This window comes from Colias croceus, chromosome 19 (genome assembly GCF_905220415.1).
Source record: "Colias croceus chromosome 19, ilColCroc2.1".
Lineage (NCBI taxonomy): Eukaryota > Metazoa > Arthropoda > Insecta > Lepidoptera > Pieridae > Colias > Colias croceus.
The window spans coordinates 5,029,342-5,042,378 of record NC_059555.1 but is presented as its reverse complement, the minus strand read 5'-3'; the positions used below and the strand labels follow the sequence as shown (position 1 = coordinate 5,042,378).

At 33.3% G+C, this 13,037-nt stretch overlaps 1 protein-coding gene across 2 annotated transcripts in view; it reads left to right on the top strand.

Annotated features, from left to right (window-relative positions):
* Nucleotides 1-13,037, top strand: part of LOC123700463 (tetratricopeptide repeat protein 28) — a 63,108-nt gene that overhangs the window by 11,659 nt on the left and 38,412 nt on the right. For both annotated transcript variants that reach the window (XM_045647678.1, XM_045647677.1), the window contains exons 3-5: nucleotides 8,400-8,569; nucleotides 8,878-8,981; nucleotides 10,305-10,507. In XM_045647678.1, coding sequence (XP_045503634.1) covers nucleotides 8,400-8,569; nucleotides 8,878-8,981; nucleotides 10,305-10,507 — 477 coding nt within the window. The remainder of the gene's footprint in view (nucleotides 1-8,399; nucleotides 8,570-8,877; nucleotides 8,982-10,304; nucleotides 10,508-13,037) is intronic.

Genomic DNA, 13,037 nt, shown 5'->3' with positions numbered 1-13,037 from the left:
TAAAAATGCAACCATCAAGTATTAACTGCCTTATGAGATGCCATTTCCAGGCAAAACTCTCTGGATTAAATTTCAAGTGGCATTTTAAAAAAACCAATATCAGAACATTGTAGTTCTTAGTGTTCGTTAAAGGAGAAGAATTTTTCCAACAATATATACGTATATTGTTCTTTCATATAAGTGCCTAATGCAATTAGATTTAAAAGTCATACGATAGACATTAATATTTTTTATATGTCTTCAATAGTACTCATATCAAAAGCGTTAAAGCGGATTTGTTTCACAAATACTACGGAAATAGCAGCTATAAATAATACGAAAATATGCGCAGTCGTTTCTAAAGCACAAAGCATGCTCCCTATTCCACACAAGATACGACTCGTGCATATTTTTCAACTCTTTGTATTACTAAAATGAGTGTGAGCGATAAAATTTCGCCCACATAAAGGCCGTCGAAAGCAAGAATGTCCGACAAGCGTGGATACTGGATGCATACCATTACCTAGTCACACGCAATCAATGCGCTGTTGTTTCTGTTTGAAACGGGGCAATGGCAGACACGTAATAATTGTAAACACGTCGATTGTATACAGATCAGTTCATTCGATTCATGAGAAAATGACAACTGAAGATGAGAGAAAGTGAATAGGTAGAGTGAGTAGAGCGCGGTACATGATACTGAATACAATCTGACTAAAATTTCTTAACGATTGTCGATTAAAATCTATATAAAAGACTACATTAATTTTGTGAAACGGAATTGGTATGTACTGCAAATGTATTTATATTAATAACACCCTAAAACTATTGAAGCATAAAATGTAGGTAACTATTGTGCAATAATTGTTCTACTCACGTTTTTGAACTAGACGAAAAGATTTGGAGAGATAAATAATGCTCCGTAATTTTGCCATCCCAGTATCATCATTATCAACTTAGTTGCAAAGGTTGAAGAATACATTTTGCAGGCACTTACAGTCTCACCTAAGTTAAGTTTTATGTCACGTAAAACAATCCTACCATATAATCGGAAAGGATACGTAGCTCCTCAGTATTTATTTATACTTCGGCAGAGAATAGTAATGGTCGGGGTGAAGTGTGCAGTTGCTACAGTGATTGTTAAGCTCATACAGCGTACAATACGCCATATTTCAGAGTTTGACGAGACGTCTGGATAAAAATTAGCAGTTGGGAAACCAGTTCCTCGGCTGCTGTATGTTGGGTACGTCATACTCGTACGTGTAGCTCAGACTATACATATAGTTGCACTTAAATAAAAGATTTTGTATTGGAGTTAAAAATTTCCGTTGAGAAATTTTGTAAAAAATGTATACTTATAAGGAAATATATTTGGCAAAACCTGTGATTCGAGTTATTGTAGTAAATCCTCGCAATATCAAATTTGTTTTTAAACTTCTTTTGAACTCTTCAAACAATGGTAAAAGTTAAAAGTAATTCCTCATTAGCCGGTTTACCGTAAGATATAGATATAGCTGACTGCTGAGTAAGTATACAGGTAGATGTACCTACTATTCAATTATTACCAGAACATAATCTTTCTAGAAACATTTAACAGCTGCAATAGTTAATTTCTAAATATGTAATACATAGACGTACAACATGCAACAATTATCTCAGAATTATGTAGACTGTCAGGTAAATAAGAGATCTTATAAAGGAACAGGCCAAGTGGAAATCATTGTAAATTGGTCTGTCTGCGAGTAGCGGTGTTAAATACCTATGTGTTCAGGATTTTCTCATAATTACATACTTGCTTGCGTAACTGCTTCGGGAATATGACTTTTATAAATCGAAGTAGCTGTAAATGATTTATAGAGGATTCATCAATGTTATTTATGTAAAATAATTCATTAATTGTTTGATTCGTAATGAATGTAGCAGGTGTTGGTTTTTTTTTGTTACCATTCTTTATGATAGGTACTAGTTGGTTACCTGTCTAATTAGAAATAGCTAAAAGTTGTATATCATAGTGAGGTTTTTATTAATTACTAATATCAATTGTATTACTTAGACTTTCCATTCTTGTCTTAAAAATGGCTACAAGCTTGCATTATATTGCATCCTAAAATATACAGATATTATAATACAAAAGTATTAAATAGACCATTTTAAATTCACTGTAATCGAACGTCCCAGGAAGAGCGCCCATATTTTAATGTTATCGCAGCCACAAGAATTGCACTAAAAACAAGGTCTGGTCATCGCCTCCGATACTTTCTGTGGTAAATGCGGTCTAAGCGTACGTGCCGACAAAGCCCCCGATCCATGACCAGCTCTGTTTATAAAACCTTTTATTACGATTTTGATATTTTAGCTACAATTAAATACATACATTCAAATCGAAGAGAGATCTGTTGATATTGTCCGAATCATAATGCTGAATGGCAAATAGTGTTGTTGTAGGAGGTAGGTTCCATAATATCTATAGGTATACTATAGAATAATATGTAAACAAAAACTGCTGATAGTCGGGATAAATATTTGATGCAAATAGCAGACAACTTGCATTGACTGATGTATCTTGGAAGTTGGATTACGATTACGATTTGCAGATTTTGCATCTATTAACTTCTGAGTATTCTTGAAAATCATTAGATTCGTAATAAGATATACTTAGGTACCTACAGTCAGATAGAGTTCAGTAATTATTTGTCGACCAATCATCAAGTAGGTAAGTATTGTACAGGTAACAATAAAATTGTTACTTTAAACTCAACTTGTGTGTCGTCTACACACAATAAAACTACAAGATTAACTTCACACAGGAGACAAATATGACGGGTATTCTTGTTCTGAAATTGAGCCGTGCTAAATTTTAATTTATTGTTTTTGTCTGAGCTAGTTAGTAATTTTATGATCGAGTCAACAGTTTACTTCGGTACGAAACCTTTTCTTTTATTTCCCTTATTGATAATTATTATATGTTGATTTAATAACTTACTACATATTTTGTATACTGAAAATGAAAATAAGTACGTACAATCTTCAGCAATCAAATAAGTAGGTATTAGGTATATTCCTTCAATGTTACAAACATGAAAATATATTTCATTGAAAAGACTTTATTCCACAACAAAGAATGTTTTCACGGTGCCTTATAAATTACACTTGAGTAATTTCAAGCAATTGGTATACGTGAGTATTGCAAATTACATGTTGCAATCAAAAAATTAAAACGACTTACGCGGCCCACAGATGTGAACTCTCAAAAAGTTGTTTTACAATGAGTCTTATCTAGGGATAATAAGGTGTTTTATGGCTTGAGTAATCGATTATATAGTATGAAATGGAACAAGATGCATTTAATTTGGTCTTCATGTTACTCCAGAAGCGTACCTTAGCGCTATACCACATTCTTTCGCGTGTAATAAGTAATTAAGGTCCAGCCCGCCTCCTTCCCCGTGAAGCCACTAGATATCTGATGTAGAGAAAATTAAAGCATAGAGTATGTGGAGAGGATGTCAAAAGTATCATTATTATCTAGATGATTAACTTTTCTTCTATAGCTAAGACAGGTTTAGTCTTGATATAATTCTATTATCTTTTCCATAGCAATAAACGTGCGAGCGAAGTAAGCATTGCCGGCGTTAGACAATTCAATAAAATATTTTTATTCATTAAATACATTAATTCTAGCATCACACATAATAATTATCTATAAAATGCACCTGTTACTTTTATAAATTGTACTAAAATTTAGTTGTCCTTAAATAATATCACAATAATATTCACATTCGATAGTGGATTCCTATAGAGTACCTACCCATAGAGTACCTATAGCTGATGTATCACATTATTGAACGTAGGTATGTGTTAATCTTTTCTTACAAACATGTATCAAGTTTAATTGATGATTTACGCGATAAATATCCGTTCTAAATCGATTGGTATAATGTAATTTGCAATTTCGCTTTGCATTCTTTTATTTCGTATTCATGCACGACGTGGCCGCTTGACCATTAAATTAAGAACCTTCGCGGCCCATGATAGCTATATCAATTTATTCTCTTAAGGATTTAAGCTATGGTTGCAATGTAACCCTGGCTTACTATGTAATACAGGTATATGTTTGGCACGCCCAGACATTTGGATTGCAAGATTGTATGTTTAAAATTATTAGTTACATATTCGTTAAATGTTATAAAGTTAGTAAGCTTCTTCGACCATTGTTGTGTTTGATTTAAAAAATAATAAATTCATTCGTAGAAATTGGCGTGATCGAAATTATCTCAACATAGAAAAATGCGGTAGTTCTTCGGCCATTGACCAATAGGCCTTAGGGCTGTCATTTTGACAGCAAAAACAACATGGCGTAGGATGATTGCGCGCGAAACCGATCGTCACGAGCGCATTCCACTCGCGCCGTACGCGTGCCGGAACAAAAACTATGATATGAAAGTAATTTTCTCCTGGATATCACGCTGATGCGTAAAGAACTAACGCAGATGGCGAAACCATAATTTACGGTACCATTCTATGTGTTATTCGATAGCTATTTCATTTACCTAAAATAGAGAACAATGGAAGAAAATTGCACTAAACCTGTACTTAATTGGGAAGTCTTTGTATTTATTGGTTCTATCTATATAGTATAATGGTGAACTAAATAATATTATTAAGAGTATAACAAGACGGTGGTTTGAATATTAAAACAAAATAATAATATAAACCATCAGCATACCTAAGTTATTAACGATTCAGTATGTAAGTAAGTATATTGAATATCTGGGAACACATGTCACAGGTTGCCTTCTCCAAGGCATTAATTCAAGTGCTTTAGGAGGGTAAGGGGTCACTCACGAATCGGTAATTGTCAGAGAATATTTGGAATTCTCAACATTCGTGCGCGACTTTGTTACAATAGCCGGTGAAATGTAAAATGTGGTTAAATTTAAATGAAACCCACTATCTGGAATACATCCTTTATTTAGTCAGATAACTTATTACCAGTATTTTAATCGTGATGGAACGGCCGGCCTCAGGCGATAAAAGCATGTGCGCGGAAGTTGCGTTAAAAATGCAAAATCATCTGTAGCAACTTGTTGCCTCTTTGGGAAACAAATGCCAAATATAGCAATTTAGAGAACAACACAATTTATACAAAATCCACCTTAATTGTTTTATACTCGACAGATAGAACAGTAATTATCCCGAGATACAATAAGAAAAATAGGCGGAAAAAAATAGACAAAGGTGGCCGACGACGATATTTTTTTCTTTATTTTAAGTCACGGCCCTTACCTGCCCAGATTTGGATGCCAACGTGATTGCTTTTATCTTGTTTTGTTTTGGTGTGGTTTGGGGATAAAACTGCTTTTGTACGTTTATTTAACATTGTTATCGTCTTAACAATATCCAAGCTGTTAACAATTTAACAATTTCATTACGATTTGATGATTTCAAAAATTAAATTATTAACGGTATTGTTTTTTAATACGACCTCGCACTGCCGGAATAATAATGAAAAAAATTGGGTGTCTGTAAAGTCGGTTTACTGACGATAGTTGAACGTGACAACGTCCGATTGTGCTTTTTTGTCGTTCGTTCCGCGCTCTCGCTCGCACTTCAAGCCTTACACGGAACGCCTCAGAGCGAGGTAACGCCGCATGAGTCATGTTTTTTCGTGCGTGCAGGCGGCTCTATCGAATTATAAGACGTTGTCACGTCAATACAATATATTACCAAAATCTTAGGCAACAAAATCACATTTTATAGGGAACACTATGGTATTTGACTAATTGATCATTCAAGATTAAAAATTATTAAAAATATCGGTAACCACTTTTAAGTCGCTTCAATTCCTTTATTTTCTTATACCTGATCATTCTTCCCAGACGTTTCGAAAAAATACACAAGTGTTATTTGCAACAATTAAAGATTCGCGATAAGATGATACTACGTTGAAGGTTTGACTCCTAATTTATTATTTAATAAGTATCGCAGGGCGGGCTGACTTCAAGTTTCACATGAATGGAGGATCGTTGAGAAAAAATAATTACCCAATACGTCCGTCTCGGTTATCAGGCGCCTGCTTAAACGAAATTTTAATAAAGTGAATAAAGGCTCGATTACAACGCTCATTTTTCAAGATGGCCGAAACAATTGACGTCATTACAAGATTTTGTGCTGTACGGTACGGGATACTGATAAACGTTCTCGTAATGAACTCGGGACCTCAATATATTATTGGCTTACGTTTTAACCACATGCCGATAAATTCATGTGAAAATGTTGAATACTTTATAAAATTTGACGTGCGTTCCTTTCGACTGCGTGACTTATGGTTGTCTCAATTATGAAGGTATCAAAAGATTTTATTTTTACTTACACTATAGAAACATATTATTTGTTAACGACATTTAAGTTACATTAAGAAAAAGTAAGAATTTGTTTTACAAAAATAAAAACAGTAAAGAATAATAAATATATTATAATTTATAATACACCTAAGTAATTTCTATTAATTTAATGATAAACTTTTTTGTTGAAACTGTATCTCGTTTCGTTTTCATCGAAGACGCCTTCACACCAACTACTAATATTGATTACCTATGTATCATATTTCCTTACACCAAATATACATACCGAAACAATAACCTCTTTACTTAAAACTTCACAGTCAGCGAGTAACCATTACATAGTCTGTGGTAAAGTCTTGGGAATGCAGATCGTGAGAAAAAAAATAAAGCTTCCGATGCGCTCGGTTAGATAGCACAGGTGGTGAGCCCATCCGAGGCATATCTAAAGAAGGGTTTCCTAGCCCAAAAAACTGAACAATAGATGCCTTTGTACGCTGATAAGCCTGTCGACACTTGTTCAAGTCAAACACTTGATGTTGGATTTCAAACAGTTCATATTTTAACACATTTTAAGCATGAAAAGAACCAAAGACAGTGCACTTTTTTTCAATAATTTTGCGAGTCAATTTCGTCACGTTAAATAGTGGATATGTTTTACTAAATTTAATATATTATTATATATTAATTATTTTAAGTGTGATGAGCTAATTAACAGGTTCACTGTCCACAGACCACATATGGTCTTTAATACAGGAATTGCGAAAATGTGTTTCCATAACTATTTACATAATAACTATTAATACGTTTATATTCTTCTTATTCAAAAACGATTCACATGGCAACGCTTTTTCCAAAGCAACTTAAAAAATAATACTAATTTTAATGTCTTATTCTTTGACGGCTCAGGAACGCTGGCATTCGGTAGCGAGTTGACATTGTGTTTTTATTGCCTATATTAATAAAAACCCCGTGAAGCCCTTTCACACTTATCGTAGACACTTATCATTTTATTGTGTTTGTTATGCGATACTATAAACTTTCTTGGTAACGTGTTGTATTTCATATTTTATTATTTTACGTGATCGTGTGCTTATGAATTAGGAATTGCGTTTTCCGCGAAACTAGTTTTATGTCGTGTCATGGAGATATAATCAAATAAAATTTATTTTTGTAAAAAATCTAAATTCTCCTCTGAGAAAAATTCCAAACCATAACCAGTCACTACTAAAATGATATAGAACCAAATATGCCTTTAAACATTGAGAGCATGAGAATCTAGTCGTCTTGAAACTAAAGCTATATTTCATCAACGTTTTCACTGACTTCACGAGACCCGACCAGACTCAATCGCTATTATACTTGTTCGCATAAAACATATTTATTAAACATAAATAATAAATATAACGTTACTTTCGTCGGCAATTCCGAGTTCCGACTCAAACTGGAATAAAATAAATCAACGAGACTATTAAAGTCCCTTCCAATTAAAGAACAAGATATGAATAAGACGCATTGATTTTGGATTTGATTTATTCTAAGGATTTATTTATTAAACAATGACTTATAAAACTTTGGTACGATTCGTATGCTAATATAAATGTCAATTATCGATATTAATATTCAATTATTATAAAAAGAAAGTCGTGTTAACATGTAATGCTTCACGCTCATTCATTTACTTTCCAATTGCCTATTATATCGCGATAAAACGGAGTTATTGTACATAATATGAATGATCCATTGGCGTAGATAGTGGTTGTATACTTGTATTGAAAACACACACTATACTTACATATATTGTAAGCACACACACACACACACACACATATTATGTTCCTATGCATTTTTCTTAAAAAATCTTAGAATTTGAAAACGTTTTAATACGAATTTGAATTAAAAATCATAATTTTTTACGGAAAAGCAATAACATTTTCGACATACATACATAGTTAACATTTTATTTTGATAAATTTTGTGGAGTACAGTTTGAGTACAAACAATCGCGAACTTCACATTTAAACACATACAAGGAAATATTATCTCTATCCTCATAAATTTAAATGTCAATTTTGTGTGCAGGTCGAGCCAACAGGCTCCGCATCCCTGGGTGCTGCATCCAGGGCGCTGTTTGTAGAAAAGGTCAGAGCGTCGAATGCTGCTTGTCAGGCGGGTGACTTCTCTACGGCAGTTGCTTTGTACACAGATGCTTTGACTTTGGATCCCGCTAACCATATATTGTACAGTAATAGGTAAATTTATTTGTTTATAATGCATTTCTTATAGTTCTTCGAAGTTTATGTAGAAAGATAATTTGAAATGTTATACCTATGTAAACTGTTGTAACAAATCTAAATGATTTCGATTTATTGTTCGATTGATTATAATAATATTATGTATAGCTATTATTGTAAGTGATTTAGATTAATGGAAAATAACAAATTTTAAATGGTGCATCAAACTCATTATTTTTATTACAAACAAAAATATTCTGTGTTAGTGTTACTGTAACAATATGACCTATGTTATATTATATTTTTAAACTATTTATTCTCCATAGGTCAGCAGCAAGACTAAAACAGGGTCAATTTGCAGCAGCTCTACAAGATGCCACTCGAGCGAGAGAACTCTGTCCCAATTGGCCAAAAGCCTATTATAGACAGGGTAAGTTTTCAACAATACATTGATATTCAGCTCTCTTTGAAAAAAAGTTTTTTACTGAGTTATTTCTGGACACCGTACTTATTTTACCAACAGAATGTTCTTATTTTACCAATGAATGTTGAATGTTATTAATATTATACCACTTTGGTACCTACCTATATGTATAAATTAGTGTAAATTATCATTGCGTAGGATATGTTTAGAACTAATTACATTTTCATTTTTAATTTAATTTCAAACGCATAAAAATATACAATAATATCTAAGTTTACGCGAGAAAATTCGTCATCAAACAACTGCTTCGTCATTAAAATGCACTAAAGTAAAGCATTTGAAACGGGTATAATAGCAACGAATGAATTGCGTTTATGTTAATGCTATATTTTATGATGCATATTCTAAAATAAATGAACTAGTACCTACAATTACGCTGAAGTGGTTAAATAAATAATTAAGAAATAGCTTTTAATGATTTACGAGATGTGAGTCTTCACAATATTTCCTACTGTTACAGTTAAAACAAATACAGGTCCATTTATAGGTGTTATCCACTATCAGATCTTAAGATATTATAGAACCAGAGAAATGTTAGATGTTCCTATCTAGTAAATTGATGTAAGTAACTTTCTTAAATATTGAAAAGCATCTATTCAATATCACAAACGAATAATGATTCAAGATAGGTTAATGCCACGGGGTGTTGAAATACTTCCTATTTATTATGTATCGCCAATGGTTTTTAAATTAAATTTTAAACCATTCCAATTAATTATCCAGATAAGTATAATGACCAGCATTCCGATAGTTGTGTCGAAATACACGTACATGAATATGATAACATATTTTACCATCTAATCGTGACGAACAGATTTTTAATGATAGGAAATCTCACTACATCGGCTGGCCCTCGAATAATTCTAACCTCAATCCATTAATAGGTGGATGTCCCTTATATCTAGTTTAAAATACGGAGTATAGTGATATATGTAATACAATAGTATCACAATAGAATATAATAATCCTGTCGTTAGTGTTTGCTTATGATACAATATTGTTGTAATAATTATGGACATGAATTTGAAAATTAAAAAAATAAAATTATTTATTTCACATCCTTATTAGATTTCCTTATTAGATTCCAAGATTTTTTTTAGAACCAAAGCACATAATATTGCATTTTCTCTGTCTCAATTATAATGCGAATTGCGCCAATAATGGTCGGCAGCCATATCCATACGTCATAGGCATACAATAAATACAAATCAATTTCAATAACACACACGTGTTAAACAAAATAAAAAACACCCTATAAATTGTGTTTAGGGGTGGCTCTCCAATGTCTGGGGAGACATGGCGAGGCTCTGGCCGCCTTCAGTTCAGGGCTCGGCGTGGAACCGTCGTCACGACAACTCCTGGCAGCTCTGGTTGAAGCCTCCCTCAAGTCACCTTTACGAACCACACTAGAACCTACCTTCAGGCAGTTGGAAGCTATGAAGTTGGATCAGTCACCGTTTGTTTTAATATCGGTAAGTGTATAATTTTTAAAAGCTTCTACTGTTAAGCTCGTTAAACTTTTTAATTCAACTTTTATATTCTTACTAATACGTATAAGATGATTGAAAATTACACGACCTATCACATAAAATTGTATAAATAATTAAGGATCCGGATGTCAAAGAAGTCATTCACTTTTAACGATAAAATAAAAATAAGTATATATTTTTACCCACATTACGATGTTATGTATTTGATATTTTTTAATAACGTAAAAAACTGGCATTACTTCACAGCATCAGCATACCACCCCAAAACCACCCCAAACAAGGTGACGGCTTAATAAATCCCTACTTACATTTTAAACACTTAAAACTTTTACCAAATTGTATGCTTGTTACATTGTTGTTAACTTAAAAAATCCGACATCCAAAAAGAAAAAGATCGAGCAATTTAAGAAATTCGAAGATAACAAGTTATATATTATGCATTATCAGCATACGACATGTCCAATGTTAACTTTATTCAAAGTGAAGTAACCGAAATGCCATCGTTATTTTCGTTAAAATGGGGCATAAGTATGCGGTAAAGGGGTATAAAATATTGTCATTCGTGGGACCGCTGTCGATGCGTCGAATTTAAGTTTATTTAAACTGTCACCGGTCTCCCGGGCAAAGGACATCTGATACTTGCTCGAAAAGGGTTTTCTTTTTAGTCAGTGTTTACTTGCGTCCGGAAATAAGGTGGTTGTTATAAAGGTTGATTTCTCTGTTGCCGCTTGTAATATACCGCATCTTCATCTGCTTCTTTATGATTGCTTTTCTTTAAGGTCCTAAAAAACTGTATCCTTAAATCCTTAATACATAATAAATCAACCATTTCAAACTACTTATTATTTTTCATAATACCTATTACCTATCCATTATATTAAAATATTATTTTACGCCTTAGACTTTAGTACCTATATAAAACTTTGGAAAGTTCTAGAAACAATAAATCTTGAGCAAATCTTCTTACTTTGATGCAATGGAAGGCAAATAATTATTCACGTCAAGCCTATCTAAACAAAAGCATTAGCAAGCCTCGCGTAGAGATTTATATCTCAACACGGTTCATTATTTACAAAATACATACATACCTATGATTTTGCAAATATCATCCATGTTAACTTCTATTAAGGAACCTGTTAGCCTCACCTTTATCTTAAAGAGGTAATAGATATAAATACATGCGAGGAGATAGTGCCAAACGATCGGAAATGACCAAGCCAAGCTTTACAGATTAGGTCAAGAAACGGACTCTGGGAGTTAATGATAGGCAGATAGCCTACAGAATTGAATGTACTAATTATTTTAATGCACAGTTTAATTTTCAAGCAATTCACTATTCTAGATCAGATAAAGCAGAACTAAGATACGGCAAACTTATTTGCATACATTCCAGACCGCCTGTCGGACATCTTAACATTTTTTGGTGCATTTAACGACTGGACAATGGGGTCTGAGTGATCAAAGCGCCATAAATACGAACCCCACGCATTTACATACAATCTGCTCGACAGTTGATCTGTGGGGACGTGAATGGTCGAAATGGTTCACTATTCACTAAATATTTCCCCGGTTAGCCGTGCACCTGAACATTGTAAAACGAAAATAAAATGCTAAGCATTTCTTACATGGATACTTCTGCGTAAACTTTGCAGTTGTTTTATACTATATCCTTATACTCAAAGTTCTACAACGCCGATAAAAAAGCCTCTTAATTTGCTTTTTGCGGTAAACTTTTTATCTCTTTCGAAATAGAGAAGGTAACTACTTATTATCGTCTATACAGTCGGTGTATAAATTGAAAGGGGTACTCTTGGGTACTTATTACAATCGTTCAGTTTTAAATATTAGATTTTATGTTTTTACATCGACATTCCTTTGTTATTTATCCGGCAGTTTTTTCCACGTCCGTTCGTGACACTAAGGTCACGGTGACTTTATGTTAAAATTCAATTTTGTATAATATCAGCAAAATTACCAGTAAAAAACAAAAGTTGAGACGTTCATCCCAAAGGTGATTCAATGCAGTTACCTACACGGGAGGACATAAAACTGCTTGCTAATACGTAGATCCAATTATGCGGTAGTCGTATAATGCTCTTGAGAGGAGGATTTCGAGTATGAAGCTGTGATCCCTCTATACATCGTAATACAGCGTGGGTGTTCACTAAATATTCAAACCACTATTGCCGCATGAGAAATGTCAGCTTCCGAAACGATACGACAAAAAATAATGGGACTTTAAAAATCCGTCTCGCTTTTTTGCTCTGGACAATGATACTCAAATTCGCATTTATGTACGTTACCTCATTATTATTTCGAGTCTAATGGACGATGACGCCGCACAGAAGATCAAAGAAACAGCGATATTTAATAACATATTAGTTTCAGAGATATTTTATGTACTTACCCGCAGTGGACTGGATAATAATAAATTAAGCGTCGATACTCGTATATGCAATTTTGTAGATAACGAAAACTCTTAAACATCCAAGATTGCCATTAATGGGCTAAC